We start from the raw sequence: 25,793 nt of genomic DNA, 5'->3' as shown, positions 1-25,793 counted from the left end.
CCAATAAGAAATTATAAATGTTAAGAATAGGATCAAAGTAATTAGCTCAGAATAAAGATTTTAGCGTAAGTATAATACAAGGCACCATTTTATAGTCCAATATTTACACTTGTATTGGGGAAGGGGGTGAATGGGGGGGGGCAGTGCATAAACTGAGCAGTATAATAAGAGTCTGGTAGCAGCAGGTGTGTGTGTGTGTGTGGCATGAATGTATGTCTATGTAGATGTGTGCTAAGGTGTGGAGAATCAGAGCAGGTTGTCAGTTCAACTGTTCAGCAGTCTGATGGCTTGTAGATACCAACAGGCCCTGAGACGGTTTCAGACCTCCTGCTCCGATACAGTCTGCCTGCCGGTAAGGAAGAGAACAGCACGTGTATGGGGTCCTTGATGCTGCATGCCAGTGATGTACTGGGCCTTGCGTTCGTGGACCAAGCAAATCCCGTACCAGGCAATGATGCAAACGGTCATGGCGCGGCGGTAGTATTTGGAGAGGACCCAGGGGCGGTATGTCAAATTTCGTGCAAAGTCACGCAGTCGTTGGTGTACATTGTACAGCAGAGGACTGAGGACACGCCCCTGTGTTAAGAGAGTGTGGAGGAGGTGTTGCGAATCCTCTCAGCCTGTGGTCTACCCGTCAGGAAGTCCAGGATCCAGTTGCAGAGGGTGGTGTCCAGACCCAGGGTTCTGAGCTTGGAGGTAACAACGATGTTGAATGCTGAACTGTAGTCAATGAACAGCATTCTCACACAGAAGTTATTGTGTTATGGCTGTGTGAATAGTGATAGAAATGGCATTTCCCGTGAATCTGTTGGCGCGGTAGGCAAATTAGTGGGTCCAGTGTGCCTGGCATGCTGTTCTTGTGTGCCATGACCAGCCTTTTGAAGCACTCCATAACGACGGGGTGATAGTCATTTGGGCATGTCACCTTTTCTTTCTTGGGCACTGGGACAATAGTGGTGGTCTTGAAACAGTTGGACTACAGCCTGGGACAGGGACAGGTTCAAGATGTCTGAGAAGATGCCCGCCAGCTGGTCAGCACACACTGAGGGGTGATAGTCATTTGGGCGTGTCACCTTTTTTGGCCAGGGATGCCACCTGGGCCGGCGGCTATGTGAGCATTCAAGTCTTGAGTTTTCCTCACGTCGGCCTCTGAGCGCAGAAGCACCTGGTCGTCCGGAGCAGCGAGAGTCTTCCTGGATGGCTCGGTATTGTCTGCCTCAAAGTGAGCATAGAAAGTGTTGAGCTTCTGAGAGGGAGGCTTCGGTGGGCACCGCACAGCTGGATTTGCCCTTGTAGTCTGTGATAGTCTGTAGTCCTTGCCATATGTGACGCGAGTCTGAGTTCTCAAACATCAATTCAAGAGTCTGTATTGTCTTTTTGCGTCCCTAATGGATTTGCGAAGCTCATACCTGCTTTCCTTGTACGTGTTGCGCGCCATCAAGTCATCAGGGTTCATTCTGCTGACATTGAATGCTGCAGTACGGGCTCTCACCATTGTACGGATATCTCCGTTCATCCAGGGTTTTTGGTTGTGGCATGTCCGGATTGTTATTGTGGGTAAAACATCAATACATTTCCTAATGAAGCCTGTGACTGACAATGTCTATTCCTCAATGTAGATGGATGAGTCCTGGGTGGATTAATCTTTTGAACATAAATTATCTGTATTCTCAAAACAATCCTGCAGCACCACAAACGACTTCAACGATGGCAGTCTCAAACTGAAGTATGTAGCGAACATAGAGCAGCGGAATAATTTAGTTTGAGTTGTCAGGCAACCTAAAACAGGGACACATCGCTTTTTATTGAATTGCTTAGCTTGAGAGGGGTCAAAGTAATTGAATATCGATGGCTGAAATGTTGCGATTGAGACTTCAGTGGCTGAGCTGTAGTAGTGCTGGTTGAGCTTGTTATGCTTGTAGTAGAGGGTCTGTCAGTCAGAAGCCATTGATTACAGCTGGACAGTGCTGACATTCTGCTGAACAAAGGCTTGCTGTGCAGCAGTGTGTGGAGCAGCAAAGGAAAGAAGGTACTGTAGCGTAGTGATTTAAGAGTGTTGGGCCAGTAACCGGTTCAAATCCTGATCCGTCTAGGTGAAAAATCTGTCTTTGCCCTTGAGCATGGCACTTAACCCTAATTGCTCCTGTAAGTCGCTCTTGACAAGGGCCTCTGCTAAATGATTAAAACAGAAACCCTGGTTCTACCGCTCAGCGCCGAATTAGTCTGGGTGGCTCACTGGGTCTCACTAGCTTTCACTGCCTGGGATTTGGAGATTAGACTCTCACTGTGATACCTGGAGTGGCTTCTTAGTTTGAGGATCTATCCAATATCCATAGTCTGGTCTTGAACTGTGTGTCTGTCTGTCTGTATCGGTCATAGTGTGTCTGCATTGCATATGTACCTTAAGGATGAAGATAATATATTATAGGCAGCAGCCCCTTAGCTTGGTTGTGGTAATGCATTAGTGCACATTCTGGCCTGGCATTGCTTTCTATTAGATCAGCTCTATAAAGAGACAGAGGGCCAGTTAGTGAAGTTTCGATGCCCAGCACTGGGCACTCTGCCTGCCTGAGCTACTAGTGTTAACCCTTTCCACTCACAGCACCTGTCATCCTGTAAACAGTTGAAAATGCCAGATTGTCTTTGAGAAGTGCCTACATTGGAACACAGTGGCTGTACAGTAACATGCTATACATGTCAGAGCTCAGGTTTTCCGCTCCACAGCGCTGTATGGGTTTTGACTGACAGACATTATAAACTTGAGCACCGCGCACGTGACAGGAAGATGCCACAAGTGAGGAAAAGTAGCGCAATGCCCTGCTAATTGTTTGTTTGTATTGTGAAGAAAAGTAGCCGTGGAACACGCACGACTCCATTCTGTGCGGCGGACCAAAATTTACAATCGGTCTGAAGTGCCTTTTTGAAAGCCTAACACTATAAGATCGTATTTTATAACTTAGCTAGCCATGATGCCCACCGGACCCAGATTGAGATTTATAATTAAATGTTTTTTGGATTGCGTAAACAACGACAGTAATTGTGTGCCGGTGGGGATGCAGGGCTGTGTTCCAAACAAAACTATGCTTGCTTCACTTCCTCAACGGCAAAGCCAGAAGAGCTAAAAGCACCTTATAGTTGAAGGCTCTCTCCTTGAATCATAAGTGTATTGAAATGACGTAGGAACTGTGCCCAGTTTGGAGAGGTGTGTGGCCACTTGGTGACACCAGTTAGACCTCACTCAAACTGTTGTAATAGTTTTTTATTATCTTGCACCACCTACCTCAATTTCAATGAATACTCTTATGTTACTGACAAATGCTGTGAAAAGTACAGGAATGTAAAAATGCACAAAATCAAGTGTAATATTTTAGACTGGTATGCTTTTTATAGTTATTCTGTTAGAAACATTTCAATTTGGCCCTATCCATATAGACCAATTTCCACGAATGTAAGGGGTTAATATACACACATCACTCAGCCATCGCCCTGACACTCTATTTTTAGTGTGTCAACAAACAGGAAGATTAGCTTAATGTTTTCCTCGTGCCTGAAATTCAATTAGAGCAGTTTTAAACTCTTGCTTGTAGTCGCTATGTTGATGCACGTTAACATGACCATGCCACTATGCACCAGGCTAAGGCTGTCCATATCTGGACTCTTTGTTCAAGTCTTTATTGTTCCACTGACCATCTGCCTTTGCTTCCCCTCCTCCTCAGTCACTGCCATCCCGCTTTCACTTTTACGATCCATACACATGGACTCGCTCATGCACGCACGTACACACGAACACGAGACCCTCAATAGACACAGAGCCAAGTGAAAGGACCAGACTAACTCCAGTGTTACTTGATTGATGTTTTCATTCTCTCTCCCCTTTCACCTCTCCTCTCTCCCTCATTCTCAGGGCAATCGTGGAGAAATATCTCCTGGAGAAGTCTCGTCTGGTCTCCAGAGAAAAGAATGAGAGGTAAAGGGCAACAGCAGGGGTCATGATCTTTGAACCCCATTGACCTGTGGAGGCCCTCTGTACAAACAGAGGGAGGATCCCCTGGTTGCCTTTTTCATATTCAGTTAACATGCCATGTCCAAGGGTGACTTTCGGGCCTAGACACAGAGCTAACTTTTTACCCAGCCAGAATATGTGCCAAAGAGTTGCATCAATATGGGAACTGATACTAAAAATGAAATGTGTACTTTATTTACCCGTGACTAGCACCGTAATGGGGCGGCAGTGTAGCCTAGTGGTTAGAGCGTTGGACTAGTAACCGAAAGGTTGCAAGTTCGAATCCCCTACCTGACAAGGTACAAATCTATCGTTCTGCCCCTGAACAAGGCAGTTAACCCACTGTTCCTAGGCCGTCATTGATCATAAGAATTTGATCTTAACTGACTTGCCTAGTTAAATAAAGGTTAAATCATTTTTTTAAAGTGCTACTATTTCTACTACAAATGCCTTGGTTGGGGTTGGCATAGCCTATAAACAGAATTATCCCTTGTCACTAGATGTGTCTGAGTTGTAGTATTACAGGAGTTGTAGTATTATATGCATTATTATGAGCCGTCCTCCCCTCAGCACCCCCCAATGACACACTCATATACCAACACGTCTGTTTAAATGAGCTTCTGTTTTGATCACGTCTGTCTGCCTGTGTGTCTCTGTCTGCCTGTGTCTGTGATGTCAGCGAGACTCAGTAGTAAACATGGAAACTCATTACGCCCGTGTGGTTTTACAACAATGCAAGCTGACCGGCCACATGATGGCAAGACTGGAACAAGTGATAGCAGCATTCCCGCTCATTACTAGGCTGGCACGTTATAGACACAGAGTCAATGTTGGGTGGTGGAAACTAATATTACCACAGTGTTGACTTCTGATTGCTAGGAACACAAGTGTTTCGCTACACCCGCAGTGACATCTGCTAAATATGTGACCAATAAAATGTGATTTATTTCACAATAAAAGAAGCACCTTTTTTAAATAAATTATTTATTTATTGCCACCTTAAAATATATCACCTTCACCAAATAACGAAAGCAAACTAATAATATAAGCCGAAAACCCCACTGTATCCACACAATTTTTTTTTTTTACTGAACATACTAAACATGGTTTTGTGTTCCTGTAGGAACTACCATGTGTTTTACTATCTGCTGGTGGGAGCGTCAGAGGAGGAGCGCAAGGAGTTCAAACTGCTGCAGCCTGAAGATTACCTCTACCTCAAGCAGGTAACACACACACACCCACAGGAGGTTGGTGGTACATTCATTGGGGAGGACAGGCAAGTGGTATTGGCTGGAGTGGAAAGGTATCAACATCAAACACATGGAAACCATGTGTTTGATGACGTTCCATTCCCTCCGTTCCATACATTATTATGAGCCGTCCTCCCCTCAGCACCCCCCAATGACACACACACACACACACACACACACACACACACACTGGATTTACATAGTTAAACTACACTAGTAATGTTTTTCTTAGCACAGTACATGTATTTCTCTACCTCAAGCAGTATATATCCAGTTACTGTATACACCACTACTAAATCTAGAGCCACATCCTCATTAGTTAGTTCCCTAGGTACCCCTATCTGGTTTTCTGCGGTGTTCTCTTCTGTACAGTACCTTTATTATCGTCCTCTACCAGATGCCCTTAACTACATACAGTTGTCAGAAGTTTACAAACAATTAGGTTGGAGTCATTAAAACTTGTTTTTCAAACACTCCACAAATTTCTCGTTAACAAACTATAGTTTTGGCAAGTCGGTTAGGACATCTACTTTGTGCATGACACAAGCTGTTTTTCCAGCAATTGTTTACAGACAGATTATTTCACTTATAATTCACTGTATCACAATTCCAGTGGGTCAGAAGTTTACATATACTGAGTTGACTGTGCCTTTAAACAGCTTGGAAAATTCCAGAAAATGATGTCATGGCTTTAGAAGCTTCTGAGGCCTACCTTCAAATTCAGTGCCTCTTTGCTTGACATCATGGGAAAATCAAAAGAAATCAGCCAAGACCTCAGAAAAACATTTGTAGACCTCCACAAGTCTGGTTCATCCTTGGGAGCAATTTCCAGACGCCTGAAGGTACCACGTTCATCTGTACAAACAATAGTACGCCAGTATAAACACCATGGGACCACGCAGCCGTCATACCGCTCAGGAAGGAGAAGCGTTCTGTCTCCTTGAGATGAACGTACTTTGGTGCGAAAGTGCAAATCAATCCCAGAAGAACAGCAAAGGACCTTGTGAAGATGCTGGAAGAAATGGGTACAAAAGTATCTCTATCCACAGTAAAATGAGTCCTATAACGACATAACCTGAAAGGCAGCTCAGCAAGGAAGAAGCCATTGCTCCAAAACCACCATAAAAAAGCCAGACTACGGTTTGCAACTGCACATGGGGACAAATATCGTACTTTTTGGAGAAATGTCCTCTGGTCTGATGAAACAAAAATAGAACTGTTTGGCCATAATGACCATCGTTATGTTTGGAGGAAAAAGGGGGAAGCTTGCAAGCCGAAGAACACCATCCCAACCGTGAGGCACGGGGGTGGCAGCATCATGTTGTGGGGGTGCTTTGCTGCAGGAGGGACTGGTGCACAAAATAGATGGCATCATGAGGAAGGAAATTGTGGATATGTTGAAGCAACATCTCAAGACATCAGTCAGGAAGTTAAAGCTTGGTTGCAAATGGGTCTTCCAAATGGACAATGACCCCAAGCATACTTCCAAAGTTGTGGCAAAATGGCTTAAGGACAACAACGTCAAGGTATTGGAGTGGTCATCGCAAAGCCCTGACCTCAATCCTATAGAACATGAAAAGCGTGTGCGAGCAAGGAGGCCTACAAACCTGACTTGGTTTTACCAGCTCTGCCAGGAGGAATGTGCCAAAATTCACCCAACTTATTGTGGGAAGCTTGTGGAAGGCTACCCGAAACGTTTGACCCAGGTTAAACAATTTAAAGGCAATGCTACCAAATACTAATTGAGTGTATGTAAACTTCTGACCCACTGGGAATGTGATGAAAGAAATAAAAGCTGAAATAAATCATTCCCTACTATTATTCTGACATTTCACATTCTTAAAATAAAGTGGTGATCCTAACTGACCTAAGACAGAGAATGTTTACTCAGATTAAATGTCAGGAATTGTGAAACTGATTTGAAATGTATTTAGCCAAGGTGTATGTAAACTTCCGACTTCAACTGTATAAACCTTTGTACCTTGATTCTCATTCTATTCCTGGGTTCCGCATGTCTTAATAGTGTCTTTCCCTGTACTTGAACTGGCTCAAGGTAACATTTCCCATCTGATTCAGTGGTAGTAAACCTGGTATGCGGTGTCATTGTTATGCAGTGAATTGCCTGCATATGCTCTGTTCTCCTTGTTTCCTGCCCATATGTGCGCTGCATGTTAATGAACCGCTCTCGCTTTCCCCATTCTCCTGTCTCTGTGCAGCAAAACTTTAAGATCGAAGATGAGGAAGACCTGCGTCATGATTTTGAGAGGCTGCAGCAGGCCATGGAGATGGTGGGCTTCCTGTCTGCCACTAAGAAACAGTGAGTGAACATGCCATGGGCAGTCAATCTCCACTAATTCAAGGGCACCACACCCCATTTGATCCATTAAATGGCTTTCTAAAAGGCAAATGGGTCATATAGATTTGCATATGCTGTAGTCGGTTGGCGGTACTTGGATCCACTTGAATCTCCTGCCCAAACGTAGCCAGACAACCCTTTCCTCTGATGCAGTTGTTCCAGTAGTTGGCAGTAATGTGCATCCAATATGGCAGAAAAATTGAAATACTGTAGAAGGAAGGCCTGTTCTATTCATTGTGGTTCTATGATAATGACACTTGTCTGTCTGCTGCAGGATCTTCTCTGTGCTGTCGGCCATCTTGTACCTGGGCAACGTGACGTACATGAAGACGTCTACAGGCCGAGATGAGGGACTGGACGTGGGACCACCCGAAGTCCTGGCTACCCTCTCAGACCTGCTCAAGGTAACAATGGCTCTGCTGTTCTCGTCTACACATCAATGAGCGAGTAGTCTTTACTCTGAGTCCTGGAGGGATGCAATATGTGTGGGAACACTGATTCAGCTATTTTTTTTAAATTGGGGCCTGCGCACTAAGCGTCTCAGTGTAGGAGTGCTGATCTAGGATCAGGCCCCATGTTAATTTTATGATCTAAAATGACAAACTGATCCCTGCTCCAAGGAGACAGTTAAAATGAGCCCAGGAGTGTTCGTGTTTCACTGAGACAAATGTAGTTGAGTTTAGAGCATTGTAAAAACCTGAACATGTGGCTGGTTATCCGTTTCATCCTAACTAACATCCCCAAACAGTGAGTGTTCTATTATTTTCCACTGACGATGCCTGGTTCTCCCCAATGATTATACAGGAAGCCTCCTCTCCACTAAATGTATGTATTTTTGGTCTGTCCCTAGTAATGTCGCAAGCTTTGAGAATTGTGAGTGTAATGTCATCTCTCTCTGTGTGACCTCCCAGGTGGAAGAGGAGTTGCTGGTCGAGGCACTAACTAAGAGGAAAACGGTGACAGTCAATGACAAGCTGATTCTGCCCTACAGCCACAGTGAGGTAGGCAACCATAGACTGATATTCAGGGCCTATCATTATCTTGCTGGATTTATTCCCCAGGATAATTGTGTGTCATGTGTTGGTCTCCTCCTTTTCCCTGTGCGTCTGTCTACTCCCATTCACCCTTCTCTGTCTCTCTCCCATTTTGTCTCTCAGGCCATCACTGCGAGAGACTCCATGGCCAAGTCTCTGTACAGTGCACTGTTCAACTGGATTGTCCTGCGCATCAATCATGCACTGCTCAACAAGAAAGACATGGAGGAATCTGTCCCTGTGAGAGAGAGAGAGAACACACAACAGCACAGACCTAGGAATGCAGCTTAGAGTTCCCCTCTCCATGTTTCGTCATTGTCAAGGCCAGACATGTCGGCAGTTCCCCAGAAATAACTAGAAAAAAAAGCTATTTTTACTACGCAAATAACTAGAAAAAAGAATGAACTACCCAGAGCTCAAGTATGATATTGGTGACATTATTAGGCCATCTTACCTACGTTTCGAACTGACCTACTGTATGTATTTGTTCTGTTCCAGTGTTTGTCAATAGGGGTCCTGGACATATTTGGCTTTGAGGACTTTGAGACCAACAGCTTTGAGCAGTTCTGTATCAACTATGCAAACGAGCAGCTTCAGTATTACTTCAACCAGCATATCTTCAAACTTGAGCAGGTGGGTTGGCCCTGGGTGCGCCTCATTGAAATAGAATAACACAGATTCTATGGTGCCATAAGGACAGCATAACAGCCCTGATCCTCTGTCTTTAGCTCTGACCGTGTTATTTGTCCGTTACAGGAGGAGTACCAGGCGGAGGGCATCACCTGGCACAACATAGACTACACTGACAACGTGGGCTGCATCCACCTCATCAGCAAGAAGCCCACTGGTCTCCTTTACCTACTGGACGAGGAGAGCAAGTAAGGACTTCAAGCCTCCCCCCCATATTCCACAAAAGGGATCGTTCACCCAAAAATGTGTTGATCTTCATGTGCCAGAAGTGACTGCAGCCTAAAGATTTGCTTTGCTACATGGTTGCCTGTAAGCGGCAATAAATTACATTTGAGATGAGATGCATGTTCAAACGGTATACGTCTCCCCCTCCTTCTCTCACGCCCTCTTTTCTCTCCCTCTCTCTATTTTCTCTCCCTCTCTTCAGCTTCCCCCATGCCACTGATAAGACCCTGCTGGCCAAGTTTAAGCAGCAGCACCAGGAGAATAAGTACTTTGTGCCCACGTCTGTGATGGAGCCTGCCTTTGTCATCCACCACTTTGCTGGGAAAGTCAAATACCAGATCAAGGTAGGGATGGATGGACAACCACCCACCAACACAGTCAGACTCCCTGTTTACTATCATGTAATGTCTAGGGGGTTGGGGGAGGCTTCTTGCATTTGTGTAACTGTTCATTGTTAGTGACATCTAATTATTGTTCAGTGTGTTAATAATCTTAGCGGCAACTCTAAAATGGCCTCAACATGCTTAACCGTCTCCTTGTGACTCTCCTGGCAGGACTTCCGGGAGAAGAATACGGACCACATGCGTCCGGACATTGTGGCTCTACTGCGCAGCAGTGACCGGGCCTACGTGCGTCAGCTGATCGGGATGGACCCTGTGGCCATGTTCCGCTGGGGCATCCTGCGAGCCACCATCAGGGGAATGGCTGCCTTCAACGAGGCTGGACGCCGCTGGGCCGCCAAGACCGCAGGTACATGTACAGCTGGAGCAGTAGTAGAATACGTGTACAGCTGGAGCAGTAGTAGAATACGTGTACAGCTGGAGCAGTAGTAGAATACGTGTACAGCTGGAGCAGTAGTAGAATACGTGTACAGCTGGAGCAGTAGTAGAATACGTGTACAGCTGGAGCAGTAGTAGAATACGTGTACAGCTGGAGCAGTAGTAGAATACGTGTACAGCTGGAGCAGTAGTAGAATACGTGTACAGCTGGAGCAGTAGTAGAATACGTGTACAGCTGGAGCAGGAGTAGAATACGTGTACAGCTGGAGCAGGAGTAGAATACGTGTACAGCTGGAGCAGGAGTAGAATACGTGTACAGCTGGAGCAGGAGTAGAATACGTGTACAGCTGGAGCAGGAGTAGAATACGTGTACAGCTGGAGCAGGAGTAGAATACGTGTACAGCTGGAGCAGGAGTAGAATACGTGTACAGCTGGAGCAGGAGTAGAATACGTGTACAGCTGGAGCAGGAGTAGAATACGTGTACAGCTGGAGCAGGAGTAGAATACGTGTACAGCTGGAGCAGTAGTAGAATACGTGTACAGCTGGAGCAGTAGTAGAATACTTGTACAGCTGGAGCAGTAGTAGAATACGTGTACAGCTGGAGCAGGAGCAGGAGAACAATGCAGGTACGTGTACAGCTGGAGCAGTAGTACAATGGGCGGCTGATTGTATAGGTGTACACATGCTTTAGACACTATAGGAGTCTACAGCCATGTCTCAGAGTTAGAACTGTACTACCCATGCACAGTAACCAACAATTGCAGTAGGCTTACTTGTGTTCGCTTAATTAGTTTAGCAGGGCTTGGGGGGGGAACATGAGGCTTTTGAAATGTCAGGTTTTTCCCTGCAAGCTTCAGTCATTATCCGCCAGAGAAGTTTTGTTGACTAGATGAGAAAAGTGGCCCATTGACGTAAGAGGGTATTTAATAGGGATTAATGGTATTAAATTGAATCAAGGAAAAACAAAGCAGGGAAATGGCCCCTGGAAGGACTCAACTGGATTATTTTGTTTTTTTGACAGGCAGGAGTCATGCGGTGCAGTCTTTGTCTTTTTAGAACCGATATGTGTGTCTGATGTCTGTCTGTGTTCAACAGGTGTGCAGCGCCCCACTTCCAGGACTCCTTTGGGGGAGCTGCAGAGGTCCAACACGCCTGTAGAAAGGATGTACCGGTAAGGCACAGACCTCTGACAGAGGGACACACAGGGAAGAAGGGAAACAACATTTGTCCCAATATCCACATTTCCATACCACTTAGAAAGAAGTGATGTATTGCCCATGCATAGGGCCCTCGTGTGTTTTTCCTGTCAGGTCACATGGTCACAAAAAATGGCTGGCCCTCGCCATGCGTACTAGATAGTATGTTAGTGTGGAAATTGAGACATACTCTGGTAGTGTTGGGAAATGGGCCATCTTCCTCTACTGTTGTTTTGGGTGTGATGTTGTGATTGACAGATGGGTCTCTCTCGCGCTCTCTCCCCTGAGGCACAACGGCAGGTGTTCACAGTGATTACAATCTACCAGAGCGCCTGTGGCGTTAAAGCCCACGGGCAATGCCTCAGTCTTCCATCAGAAATCCACTTTAAATGCACAAACCCGACTACCTTGATCCAAGACCAAGTCATATCACTGAATCTATACTATAGAGACAAAAGATTTGTATTTTTGATTAACCAGAATAACTTAAATCAGTTTGTCTTACAATAACAAGCCCCTTACTAGTCCCTGATTGGGGGCCTCTCACAGAGAACACGTTGTGATTTGTGGATTTGGTCATCAATCCCCATTTTATTTGTAAAGGTCTTTTTAGGAAATCCATTTGTCACAAAGATGACAAATGAAAGGGTGAGCATCCGTACTGTGGGATCCGTGTCCCTGCGCCTAGGATGACATGAAAGCAGGATCAGACAGTGTTATCATGATTATGAATCACAAGATTGTTCAGGAAGTGTATCTGTACTGGGAGCCAAATAGAACTCCTACTAGTCCCCCGGTAAATGGAACTGAATGAAACAGTTGGCTCCCATGTGTGCTTCCTGGTCGCTTGTATGAGACAAACTCTGTCAAATCCATAGAAATGCAATAATATCTCTATGGTGGAATGAATCCTCCTTCATCTCATCCTGTCCCCTGCGTTGTTTCCCCTGCCCCTGGGTTGACCCCGTGTGCTGTTCTCTCCCCTCCACAGACGGGCTTCTATGCTCGATTTCTACTTTGATCACTCTGACGAGCGCCCACTAGAGGCCTTCGAAGACATCTTTGCTAGCTATGAGAGTAAGAAGTAAGTGGACTGGAGGAGAGCAGGAAGAAGGATGGAGGGAGGTCAAGCAGGAGGAAGGGACAGTATTGTTTTTACGGGCAGTTAGTCTCTGGCTCATTCCCGCTCTGAGTTTGCTCATATTGATAATGTCAGAGATACACGAGAGATTCTACGTCATGAAGGTTTGCAGCAGGCATAGGTTTCTTTAGTTTGGAAAGGGAAGTCCTAATATGAAACATGCAGAGTCAGACTACAGAAAAATACTTCATATAAACATCAAACACGGCAAACATTTTCCTTTATAATCATCAACAGGCTGCATCTTGTTCGTATTCTTTTCCCCCGTTCTAGCGCTCTATTTTCCACCACATTGCTCTCGTTACTTTCTCACATTTCGTTCGCGCTCTCTCCATCTCTCGGCCATGGTAATCTGTCTCAACACCCTGGTTTAATATTGTTAATGTAGAACACAGGAAGGCCTTAGTGCTGCTCTGCTCTGATAATCTACTGATTTACTGGGAGGAAACAACTGGAAAGGCTGGGCACACTAATATAAGGTTAGTACAGCATTTAAGAACGTGTGCACACTAATAAACAGTAGTAGTAAAGTTTAGTTAATGAAACGGGTCAGGGCAAGTGCTATACGTCTCAGGTCCTGGAGTACTAGTGATGAGGTTGGAAATGTAATAAACAATTGCCTACGGAGAAAGTTAAATGCATCATTGTAGTTTTTTAAATGGACCAAAAGCCCCTGTTCTAATATGAGCATTCTCTGAGAGGAACTGAGCAGTTGTTTAAACCACCCCTAGCTCCTTCCTTAGGGCCCTACCCCTTATGTGTTTGCAGAGATGATAGGTGTTAGTAATATGGGTATAGCTCCACCTAGGCTTTCGATTAGCTTGGGGGAGTTTCCGCCATACTGCTTCCCCCTATCTGGTTCCTTCAGACCTGAAAATTCTGAAGATGTCATGTCTAGGGGCTGTTTTTTTCCCTATGGTACCTTTACTTATGGCCCCGTCCCTTCCTGCCTGACCTCCCTTGGTTTATTGATCAGAGTGGTAAGTACAGTAATGCATGGATCCAGAGGAACAGCCATCTTAACAACACCAGTCCACCCCAGTTTACCACCAGTATAAAACCAGTCCAATGACCAATCCCAGTCGCCAGCAGTGTAACACCAGCATGGAGAATAGATGTCAACCACTGAAGCTTTGATTCAGGAATGCATGCTCACAATACTTACTTACAGGAGTATGGTGTGTGCGAACATCCACACCGTGCACAACCTCTCACTTTCTACTGCAGCAATGGCTGGGTGGTCTGAACTGAAGTGGCATTGTTCCACATGTTAACCAGAAGTTTTACTTGCTATCGACTTCAGACCTCTAACGGTTCTGTCTGTGTTTCTCTTTGGTGGTGGGGGGGGTTTTCTGTCTTTCGAGGTGTTCTAACAGTGGTGTTCCTACATCCCCTGCCCTCTCCTTATGCCCCGTGCCCAACCCCCCCTTCCCGTCTCCTCCCTATGTCTCCTACCCACCGTCCTCTTCACCCACTGTGGCCCTTGCTGGGTTGAATCAGGGACATGCATGCCCAGATAATCAGCTCCATTAAGGACTTGCAGCTGGATGGTGAAGACCCTCGCAAGCTGCTGCAGTCCTGGGGTCGCCTGCGGTTCCCTCGACACCTCCTTCAGTGAGTCTGTAGCCCTGGCCCCTTCCAGCTCAGCCCAGCCCAGCTTGGCCTAGCAAGTCCAACCCAGCTTGAACAGTGTTCAACCTTAGTCCCCCTGAGGTATCCCCTTAGTTGCACATTTTGTTCCAGCACTAGCACACCTGATTTGACTACAAAAAAATGGCTTCACCTCACATGGTTGTTAAAGCTCTCAACCCGTGACATACAGTTGAATACACAGGCTAGGTAATTCGGTGTTTGAGACCACACCTCATGAAAAATGCACCTACGAACAAAGACCTCCTCACAGGAATCCTAATTATTTGCAGAAGGATACCCAACAACACAAGGCTGCTCGTGATAGTGGAATGCAAGGCCAATAGAGACTGGGTCCCAATGTGATGTTGATTAGCATGAGGCTGATGTTGTAGCGCAACAAAGCTTTTGCCCATATGGGCATTAATGGAGATGCAGAGGCCTTGATAAAAGCTGAGGATGCACTGATGGCTTGAATATCAGCTGCTGCATGAACAAGGACATTACTCACCTGAATGCATTGGCTTCTAGATGAAACTGTGTAGGAATGTGAAGTCAAAAATAACGTAAAAGTTTGTTACAAATGATTGTTTCTTTTAACTTATATAAAACTATAGTTGTTGGGTATAGTCTATGCAAGTATTTTCAACACAGTCAAGAAATCAAACAAAAGTTGAGTGTTGATCTCACATATAACACACTGTCAAGCAGTATAGTCGGCACATGGCAACAGTTCCACTATAAACCCAAGGCTTATATAATGCTCTGTATGTAGTGATGAGAACAAGATAGCTGGGGGAACATGTCTCGTAATCCTATAGGTCGTATGGGTCTCGGCCGGGCTGATTTTGGTTGGCTAGGTTCCCCCTTCCTCCATCCCGCAACCTCCCTCCATCATCCCCAGCCCTTGTCATCCCACCCATACTCCAGGTGCAAGCCCTCACACCTCACTGACTGAGCATGACTCACCATACTAACACGGCTCGCCCCCATGCTCACCCGTAGACCTTCTCAGCGACGTCTCTGAGCTGAGCCTCTCACTAACCTATCCCTTCCCCACAGGAAAAACAAGAACGCGAAGCAGAAACAGATCATACCCAAGGTAAACTTCATACATCATACATACATACGCCAGCTATGTGCACGCCTACATTAATGTCATTTGAAAAATAAATGGAATATACAATCCAAGAAATATAAATCTTGAGATATGAGATCACAAAATAATCTGATAGAAAATGTTCCATATACTGGGTCGGATCCCGCTTTGCCTCCAGAACAGCCTGAATTATTCAGGGAATGGATTCTACAACCTGGAAGCGTTCCACAGGGATGTTGGTCCATGTTGACACAATGGCGTCACGCAGTTTCTGCAGATTGCACGGCGGTACAGCACCGCAACCAGCCTGTACTGTTGACACCAGGTAGGATGGGTCCATGGACTCTTGCTGCTTACGCCAACTCCTGACTCTGCCAACAGATGATGCAACAGGAACCGTAATTCGTCGGACCATGCACTGTTTTCCATTCATTTGTCCAGTGTTCGTGTGCCCACCGGAGCCACTTCTTGTTTTTAGCTCATAGGAGTGGAACCCGGTGTGGTCGTCTGCTGCAATAGCCCATTCGTGACAAGGATTGACGAGTTGTACGTTCCGAGATGCCGTTCTGCACGCCACTGTTGTATTGCACCGTTATTTGACTGTTTGTGGCCCGCCTATTAACGTGCACGATTCTTGCCATTCTCCTTCGACCTCATCAACAAGCTGTTTTCACCCACAGGACTGCCACTGACTGGATGTGTTTTGTTTGTCGCGCTAAGGTTGGGTGCTATCCATATTTGTCCGTCTTTTGCCAGAATGCTAACAAAATTTGCACAAGTAATAGCGAATTTCCATGGAGGCTGCTAGCTAGATATGCTAACAAGCGCAAATGAGAATAAACTAATTGCAAAGACAGGCAATCCAGCTCATAAAATTATACATATATAGGTAGGAGCTACCAAATGTAATTTTTGTTGAGTTTGGACATAATACAAGTGAATGAGCTGCATTGTGCAAATGAACAAAGTTTTGACATGCTTGTCAGAAGGAAAACGGTACTGGCTCTGGAGTCGCATGTGTACACGCTGTGTCTGTGTGGAGTCTGGAGTCGCTAGGGCAACGGGCCTGCCTGCTCTGCTCTGAGAAGATGGGGGAGGAGCAGACGGGTCAAGAACGGAGGACAAAAAACGCAAGGATATCAGAAGATGGCAGTGGCAGCTGTACAGAACTCACCCAAAGGGCTTTGACTCAAGCACGGCAGAAAGCTAACACAATATGATGCCCCTTCACCTTATTAATTAAACCACTTACTTAGATAACAAGCAAGATAACTTAGGGGTCGCGTTAATGCAGAATTCTTAGTTTTTTGGCGCAGGAAAATAGCTTGCTGCGTTTTGTAAACGGATCTAAAATGCTTATTATTGTAATTTCTGCTTGGCATCAGACTGATTTTGTGCTTGTGTGAATTCTCATCCGAGTGGAGAAGTGCAAAACGGGCATTCTATCAACAGACAGCGCTCTGACTCGGTGTAGCCATCCTACTTTTCTCTGGTAAAATGCAAGATTACCTTTAAACAAAACATTAGGAAATGTGTCTGCTACATTATATAATAAACATAAAATATGATTGCCATGCATTGTTTTTGCAAAAAATAAATTGCTTTTTCATTAAGTTCTGCCAGCCAAATTGTGTTGCACTTCTAATGTAATGAAAATTAAGCTATTTTCTGCCGAATGTGTTTCACTAATGTACACTGAACAAAAATATAAATGCAACATGTAGTTTTGGTCCCATGTTTTATGAGCTGAAATAAAATATCCCAGAAATTTTCCATACGCACAAAAAGCATATTTCTCTCAAATGTTGTCCACAAATTTGTTTATATTTACATTTACATTTATATCCCTTATAGTGAGTATTTCTCATTTGCCAAGATAATCCATCCACCTGACAGGTGTGGCATATCAAGACATGATCATTACACAGGTACACCTTGTGCTGGGGACAATAAAAGGCCACTCTAAAATGTGCAGTTTTGTGTCACAACTGTTGACAGAGAATTTAATTTTCATTTCTCTACCATAAGCCCCCTCAACGTTGTTTTAGAGAATTTGGCAGTACAGCCAACCGGCCTCAACTACAGACCATGTGCATGGCGTTGTGTGGATGGTGGATGAGTGGATTGCTGATCTCAACGTTGTGAACAGAGTGCCCCATGGTGGGCTTATGATATGGGCAGGCATAAGCTACGTGACTGGCTCAACTGTTCTGGGAGACTACAGTAAGCTTAATATTGTAAACTAATCCGACCGATTTAATGAAGAACCCAATCTGCTTTATCTCCTAACGTATTGCACAAGTTGACTGCAGGTATTTACTTAAAAAGTAGCTACAAATATTAAAAAGTTATTGAAAAACTTCAAAGAAATATTCAATGGTATTGACAGTATTGCAAAACCATCCTGTGGCTATTTCCAAATACCCTGGAATACAGTATATATGGTGTACTTTGCCTACGTTGCATCATTCTCGGGAAACCCTAGATGTGTGAAAGCCCAGGAGGGTGGCCATTTCTGAGATACTGGATCCTGCGTGTCTGGCACCGACTATCATACAACGCTCAAAGTTGCTTAGGTCACTTGTTTTGCCCATTTCTAACGTTCAATTGAACAGTAACTGAATGCTTGTCTGCCTGCTGTATATACCAAGCTATGGCCACTTGACTGTCTGTAGGAGCGATTCATTTTTGTGAACTTGGTGTACCTAATAAACTGGCCAGTGAGAGGGTCTTGTTCCTTCAAAATATTTAATTTAACTCCGAGAGTGTCAATGAGACTGTTGAGCTATCTGCAGACGTTTAGAACTCTGTGGTGTTGATGCTGTTCCTTAGAGCCTGCTGGACTCTCGCTCGCTGAAGTTCATCGTCGGTCGGACCATCCACGACCGCTCCACCAAGTCTCTGCATCACCTCAACAAGAAGAAGAAGACCCCCAGCATCAGCGCTCAGTTCCAGGTCAGCTGATCTCACCAGCAAATACTGCAGCCAGGCAGCCACTAACATACACCTGAAAATACATAGCCACACGTCACACAATGCAAACTTCATACAATGCAGATGCAGAACATGGGAAAATGTTTATTTGTTGAGGTAAGTCTTAATTGACATGAAATCTATTTTACATTGACAGACCTCTCTGACAAAGCTGCTGGAGAATCTGGGCAGAGCAGAGCCCTTCTTCGTCCGCTGTATTCGCTCCAACTCTGAGAAGGTAAAGTCACTTCACTAAAAACATGTTTTACCAGAGTTGGAGTTTATTTTTTTATAAGTGTCCATCCACAATGATACGGTAGTTGACGATACGAAATACAGATTTTAAAAACCACACAACTCATAGTTTTGTGACACTAAAAGCAGTTATAGTAAAACATGGTACAGTTCCATTAGGAGTCATCTATAACACATAAGCATCTATACATTATTGGTATCAGTTATTATACATTACGTTATCCGTACATAGGTATGCATAAATAAAGAACATTTAGGCTACTACTTACAATCAAGATGATGAAAATTATTGAGTTCGTTCCTCTAACGACGTGCTGTGTGTCTGTGTGTACAGAAGGAGATGTGTCTGAATGAGACCCTGGTGCTGCAGCAGCTGCGCTACACAGGCATGCTGGAGACGGTTCGCATCCGAAGGTCTGGCTATGGAGCCAAGTACACCTTCCAGGTACACTGTACCTGTTCACTGACTCAGATAGCCAGCAGACACCCCGGGAAGGAAGCAATATCTGTTGTTGATTATTTACCAATAGCTAACCGTAACTTTGACATATATACTGAACAAAAGTATAAACGTAACATGTAAAGTGTTGGTCCCATACTCACAAAAGCTTATTTCTCTCACATTTTGGGCATATATTTGTTTACATCTGAGCATTTCTCCTTTGCAAAGATAATCCATCCACCTGACAGGTGTCTTGCATCAAGAAGCTGATTAAACAGCATGATCATTACACAGATGCACCTTGTGTTGGGGGTAATAAAAGAAACACTCTAAAAATGTGCAGTTTGTCTCACAACACAATAACACAGATGTCCCAAGTTTTGAGGGAGCGTGCAATTGGCATGCTGACTGCAGGAATGTCAACCAGAGCTGTTGCTACATAATTGAATGTTCATTTCTCTACCATAAGCCGCCTCCAACATTGTTTAGATAATTTGGTCCAACCGGCCTCACAACTGCAGACCATGTGTAACCATGCCAGCCCAGATCCTCCACATTCGGCTTCTTCACTTCCAGGATCGTCTGAGACCAGCCACCCGGACAGCTGATAAATTGTGGGTTTGCACAACCAAAATTTCTGCACAAACTGTCAGAAACCGTCTCAGGGAAGCTAATCTGCTTGCTTGTCATACTCACCAGGTTCTTGACCTGACTACAGTTTGGTGTCGTAAGAAACTTCAGTGGGCAAATTCTCACCTTCAATGGCCATTGGCATGCTGTAGAAGTGTGCTCTTCACGGATGAATCTCGGTTTCAACTGTACCGGGCAGATGGCAGACAGTGTATGGCGTTGTGTGAACGGAGTGCCTCATGGTGGCATGGTATGGTCAGGCATAAGCTACGGAAAACAAACACAATGGCATTTGATCGATGGCAATTTGAATGCACAGATATACCGTGACAAGATCCAGAGGCCTATTGTCATGCCATTCATCTGCTGCCATCCCCTCATGTTTCAGCATGATAATGCACAGCCCCATAACACAAGGATCTGTACACAATTACTGGAAGCTGAAAATGTCCCAGTTCTTCCATGGCCTGCATACTCACCAGACATGTCACCCCTTAAGCATGTTTGCTATGTTCTGGATCGACTTGTACGACAGTGTTCCAGTTCCCACCAAAATCCAGCGTCTTCGCACAGCCATTGAAGAGTGGGACAACATGCCACAGGCCACAATCAACAGCCTGATCAACTCTGAGAAAGGTCATGCTGCATGTGGCAAATAAATGGTCACACCAGATACTGACTGGTTTTCTGATCCACGCCCATATATATATTTTTTTAAGGTGTCTGACCAACCGATGCAGATTTCTATTCCCAGTCATGTGAAATCCATAAATTAGAGCTTAATTTATTTCAATTGACTGATTTCCTTATATGAACTGTAACTCAGTAAAATCGTTGAAATTGTTACATGTTGTGTTTCTTTTTGTTCAGTATAAGAAGGAAAATATTTATTGTCCAATGTCTGTCTTACTGCAACCTACTATCATAAATTATTGTGAAATAGAAATTCATGACGGACACAAAAAAAGTACAAACATAATTGTCCACCACACGATTTTGTATACAGTACACTTCAATCACAGATAAAGGCAGTAGGTTACTTTATACAGAAATGATAGGAGGGAGTTTGGTCGGGGAGGATGGGTGGTTAACCTGAAGTTCTAGCAACCCAAACCCATGTGTGCGAATCACATGATAAAAAAAGTTGTCTGATATGCGCTAATCCCACCCCCTCCAATGGTTATGTCTGTGATCGTGTACATTGACGTGGCCAATTACCGTAACCTATAATTCCAAGACCCTAACATTAAATTGGAATTGATTATGAAGAAAATCGTGTACTGGACAAGAATGTGTTATGAAGAAAATTGTGGACATGAAAAATTACCTAAAGTCATGTGGTGGACCCCAATTTTTTTTGTGTGTCTGTTATGAATTTCAAATAAGTAGTTTGTCCATTTCACGAAAATCTGTGATTGTGTTGGTCAACGAACTAAATACCTCTCATAAATAGGAATTCATCGAGCAATTCCGAGTGCTGCTGCCCAAAAACGCCACACCCTCCAAGCCAGAGGACATCTCAGCCTTGTTCCAGAGGATGAATCTAGACCACACCACCTACCAGATAGGCAAAACCAAGGTTAGACAAGCGCTTCTTCTTTTTACTCAGAAACCTCACTTTCCTATGATAAGTTAAAGATATAGGCTATAGTGGTGTTACTTTCTAAACTATTAGCATAAGGAAAATGGACAGGTAGCCTATTTTCCCCAAAGAGAAATAATAAGATATACAGTTTTCCGCTCATGTATCTCTTGTATCTCTTAAATTGCGATCCTCAGGTTTACCTGAAGGAACTAGAGCGTCAGCAGCTGCAGGACACACTGCACAAGGACGTGATGCGGAAGATCATTTTCCTGCAGCGCTGGTTCAGGGCGCGCCTGGAGAGGAGGTGGTACTTGGAGATGAGACAGGCGGCCATCTTGATCCAGGTAAGCTGTGTGATATCCCTTCCTTTATGTGTTCCACCATAAAACTGTCTACAGAAAAGGCACAGATGTCAGTTCAAAGATATTACTTTTCCATGTATGGAATGCCTTAAACTATAATTTTCTGTGTCTATTTCTTAAAAAGAAATACATATAAATTGTCCAATAGCCTTCCTATATGAGACAATCATATTTCTGCAGATAGGCTAATGTGTTCTTGCCCCTGTTCGTCCCTTCCAGCGTGCATGGCGTAGGCAACAAAAGGAGAGACGGTGTCAGGCAGCCACGCTGATTCAGGCCGTTTGGAGGGGCTCTAGACAGAGATCACAGTACCTCCGCAGGCGGACCAGCATCAAGAAGATACAGGCTCTGGCCAGAGGACACTCAGCACGGAGGAGGTACAGCACCAGGCCACACCACTGAAATACTTAATGTAGTATTTATAACATTTGAAATGCCTTGAGCTACTGGTAAACAGTGACTAAGTTATTATTAGCAACATCTCATGAATTTTGTTACTGGTGTTGCCAGAATCCCCACAGTTATTTGTTATAAATACTTAGAAAATTCTAAGATGCCTGACATTGTGATATGGATGTTGAACCACCTCTGAATCATGTTGGACTTTACAGGTGCCATTCGATACGGGAGGACAGGAGGAAAAAGGAGGATGAGGAAGAGGAGGCCAGGAGGGAGGAAGCTGCAGCTAGGCTAGTGAGAGAGGCAGAGGAGGCAACCCGACTGGAAATGGATGCAGAGGAAGAGGCGTTCAGGAGAAAGAAAGAGGCAGAGTGGGAGGCCGCGGAGAGGAGGACGAGGGAGAATGAAGAGGAAAGGCTGAGGCAGGCAGAAAGCGTCAATGAGGAACCTGAGACAGAGGAGGAACCAGAGGCACTGGTGGCAGCTGAAAGGACTCTAGATGAGAGCCGACATTGGGACAAAGTGCCTGTCCAGGACAAGGAGGAGCAGAAGGAGGAAGTGGAAGATGGAGAAGCTGCAGCTAGTTCACCTTCTGAGAAGGTGGAAAAGGGGAATGCCTCTGCAGTCTCCCAGCCTGATAAGGGCAACAGTACACAGGCTGAGGCTGGGCCCCAGCTGGAGGAGGAGAGCCAGGCTGTGGAGGAACAGGAGCAAGCCCACTCCGAGGATCCCGAGGAGGAGGGGACCACAGAGGCAGCTGCCCCCCACTCACCAGAGAGACACAAGGGGGCTCAGGTGGCTGCGGAGGCTTCCCCCTCCACAGACCCCCAGTCGGGGCAGAAGAAGCTACGAGCTCCCCCCCTCCACAAGGTCACAGCCTCCAGGAGCCAGGAGAAGAGGGAGCTTCGGCGCCAGCGGGGCCTGGAGCACAGCCAGAGAGAGAGTAAGCGGGTCGCCTCGGCAGCCACCAAGGAGGAGCCAGCCCCTAAGGTCATAGATCAGGAGGCAGCCAGCCGAGCCGAGGGAAAGCCAAAAGGCCGGCCGGAGCGGACGGACAGCAAGGAGATGGACCAGTACACCTTTGTAGCCTGGAAGAAGGAAGACAAGGGGAAGAAGGAAGCCAAAGCCACCACCCCTGCTCCTATACGCCCCAGCACCTTACCCCTGAACCCCCCTGAGCTAATGGCTAACAGGAACGGCCATGAGGTCCTGGGTCCAGGCAACCTGATTCGCTACAGCCAACAGGACGCCATGAAGGAGAAGGCAGAGAAATGGAAGGAGAGGAAGATTGATGTACAACAACCAGAGAGTACCAGTCCTCCTGAGGCCCACAGCAAGGACAGGATAAAAAAATATTCACAGTACGACATTTCATATCCTTCTGATATCTACACTACACTTGCTTCAGGATGTCATTGTTTTTGCAACATGAGGAAGGACTGATGATTCCCCCAGTTATGAGCATGAATTTCCCTCATCTCTGTATCGTACTTACTTTATTTCCAGGAGTGTTGGAAACTCGTCATCTTTTGATGCTATGTCCCCTGGATCGACTGGTGCTACGTCAAACAGAGAGGTAACATGCTTGTTGCTCTAGTATTATACCCACCATGTTGTATGCCTTGCCTTTTCTTATTAACTGTTTTTTTTAATCAAATATGAGGGCAGCACATCAGATCTGAACAGGCTGAAGCTAGCCAATCACATCCTTCCTGCAAGGCATCTGAATGGAAGCTCAAAGTGTCGTTGTGCTTTTCTGGCTAGGTCAGATCACGTTACCGTAAACGTGCCAAACACAAACGTCGGCTAGCTCGTAGACGCTCGCCTTTTAAGAAAAGTGCAGAAGTGGACTATTGGACCTGCTTCCCTTTGTCCCCTGTGGGCCCAAGCAGGCCCTTGCACTCAAAGTCCATGGATAAGGTATAATCACAAAGCCAGAGCACAGCTTGCCACCTCAGAGAAACTGAGCCCTGCAAGCCAAAGCAAACCTGGTGCATCCTCGCATACCTTTGGCTCTTTATCTCTGGACTCCATTTTCTGACCTTTTCTGCCATAGTGTTTAACCCCATCATCATACACTTTCTTAGATGTAACACAGAACATAATAAAGAGGCTTAGAAGTGTATACACTTCAGGGTTGATCAACTCCACAATGAAAACCTTTCTGGTCGACCGTCATGATTTAGCTGTTTCGGCAGAATTTGGGCAAGCCATGCGTGTCATAATGGGCTATTTCACCCAGCAGTTAATCTTCTTTTATCAAATGTCATGTCCAAGGCAGCAAAAAAAAAAGTACTTGTAACGTAGCTACCATTTTGCCAGGCTCTTACTGTAAGTGTGTTATTAGGCAATGACTTTCCTGTGGATTACTAACGCAACTCTCATTTTTCAATTTAATGATTAATTTGTTATTTAAATAACAAGTGGTCCTAGATTATTTGTGGACTCAATAATTTGGCTTTCCCCAAATCCACCACAAAAAAAGGTCAATGTGCTGATGGGAATAAACATGGGTGTATTTTTTAGGTAATAAAATGAGAACGTCATCCATAATTTGTGTGTCAATGAGAAGTGGTGAACTTTTAAGGTAATTGTCGCCAAGATTGGGTGTTTCTGGAAGTTGGGTAGGTTTGTTACTCATGGAAATCTTTTGGAAGTTGTGTAGGTGGGGTTCTCATGGAAGTTTATTGGTTGCTATTTGGTTGGGGCCATTCTTGATTGCTGGAAATGTCATCTCTTTCCTATCACAACTGAAACAAATGATCTATCACCATTGAGTTTCTAACAAGGCCTTATCTTCTCAAACTGTGCTTTTGAACACCTGCTCAATGGGAAGGGAATTGTGTAGTTTGATTCCTCACATTGTTCTTATTTTTTCTCCCTGTATCGCCAGTCTCCTACAGAGGATGGGTCAAAGGGCAGCATGAAGAGGAGGTCCCATGACACATCAGGCCACCAGGACACTGTCCATACTCATCCTTCCACTCCAGAGAAGTACGCTGCTTCAGGGAAACTAATGGGAGATATTATACAGCAGGATGGGGAACAGAATAGTCCTGCCTTGATTCATGGCTGATTCCTTTTGGGTTGTGAAAAGAGACTGTGTTGGACCTAGAAATATTGGTTTTGTTTATTTGGTGAGTCATAAGAGCTTTTGGCAGGTCACCGCATAAAATGGTTTGGGAATTAGTGGTGTAGATTAGAACCTTACTTGGCCAATATTATGGTTTGATGCCTTGGGTTTTGGATGTCAAATCGCATACTTATGTCCTAAAGGTCTTCCGGATAACCCCAATGCTTGTGTGATGGTGATGTATAGAGGCTAATATAGTAACCGTGGAGGAAAACACTTCAGCAGACGATTTCGTCCACCTAGGAGGTCTGAGTCAGATGGCCCATGGGAAAACACTCTTTCTTGTGTAATCAAACTGTCCAGCTCCATGTGGCTTGCTGCACAAACTAGACGTTCCCATATATAGCTATAGAGACAGTTTGTTATTGGATGGGATAAATTCCTTAACTTCATTTACTCTTTCATTAATTCACTTTTTTGAATGTGCTGTGCCATGACAAAGTTATCGGATTGGAAGATCGAATATTGCACTTTGTTTTGATTTTGCTTTGGCTTGTTACCATGGTTCTCAGTGAGCAGAGTTGTAAACCCTGAAAATATGTGGTGCTGGACTGTACCGATGAGAAAATGTAGTACTGTAGTCTTACATACAAAAACCCTCACAGGTCTGC

The 25,793-nt window shown here is 44.9% G+C and overlaps 1 protein-coding gene across 9 annotated transcripts in view; it reads left to right on the top strand.

The window, feature by feature from the left end:
* LOC139540882 (unconventional myosin-IXb-like) overlaps positions 1-25,793 on the top strand; it is a 101,621-nt gene that overhangs the window by 62,788 nt on the left and 13,040 nt on the right. For 6 of the 9 annotated variants that reach the window (XM_071344913.1, XM_071344909.1, XM_071344911.1 and 3 more), the window contains exons 4-26: positions 3,905-3,967; positions 5,127-5,226; positions 7,470-7,570; positions 7,884-8,013; positions 8,521-8,610; positions 8,767-8,883; positions 9,142-9,276; positions 9,400-9,521; positions 9,761-9,902; positions 10,113-10,308; positions 11,434-11,509; positions 14,176-14,289; positions 15,367-15,406; positions 18,236-18,358; positions 18,534-18,614; positions 18,966-19,076; positions 21,157-21,282; positions 21,483-21,632; positions 21,870-22,027; positions 22,262-23,410; positions 23,556-23,625; positions 23,814-23,969; positions 24,943-25,043. In XM_071344913.1, the coding sequence (XP_071201014.1) occupies positions 3,905-3,967; positions 5,127-5,226; positions 7,470-7,570; positions 7,884-8,013; positions 8,521-8,610; positions 8,767-8,883; positions 9,142-9,276; positions 9,400-9,521; positions 9,761-9,902; positions 10,113-10,308; positions 11,434-11,509; positions 14,176-14,289; positions 15,367-15,406; positions 18,236-18,358; positions 18,534-18,614; positions 18,966-19,076; positions 21,157-21,282; positions 21,483-21,632; positions 21,870-22,027; positions 22,262-23,410; positions 23,556-23,625; positions 23,814-23,969; positions 24,943-25,043 (3,651 nt within the window). Of the gene's footprint in view, positions 1-3,904; positions 3,968-5,126; positions 5,227-7,469; positions 7,571-7,883; positions 8,014-8,520; positions 8,611-8,766; positions 8,884-9,141; positions 9,277-9,399; positions 9,522-9,760; positions 9,903-10,112; positions 10,309-11,433; positions 11,510-12,525; positions 12,619-14,175; positions 14,290-15,366; positions 15,407-18,235; positions 18,359-18,533; positions 18,615-18,965; positions 19,077-21,156; positions 21,283-21,482; positions 21,633-21,869; positions 22,028-22,261; positions 23,411-23,555; positions 23,626-23,813; positions 23,970-24,942; positions 25,044-25,793 lie in introns of all 9 variants that reach the window. The other 3 variants (XM_071344910.1, XM_071344914.1, XM_071344915.1) reach the window with 3 other exon arrangements.

This window comes from Salvelinus alpinus, chromosome 16, assembly GCF_045679555.1.
Source record: "Salvelinus alpinus chromosome 16, SLU_Salpinus.1, whole genome shotgun sequence".
Classification (NCBI taxonomy): domain Eukaryota; kingdom Metazoa; phylum Chordata; class Actinopteri; order Salmoniformes; family Salmonidae; genus Salvelinus; species Salvelinus alpinus.
Note: the sequence above shows the minus strand (reverse complement) of the source record. Positions and strands in the feature narration are given on the sequence as shown.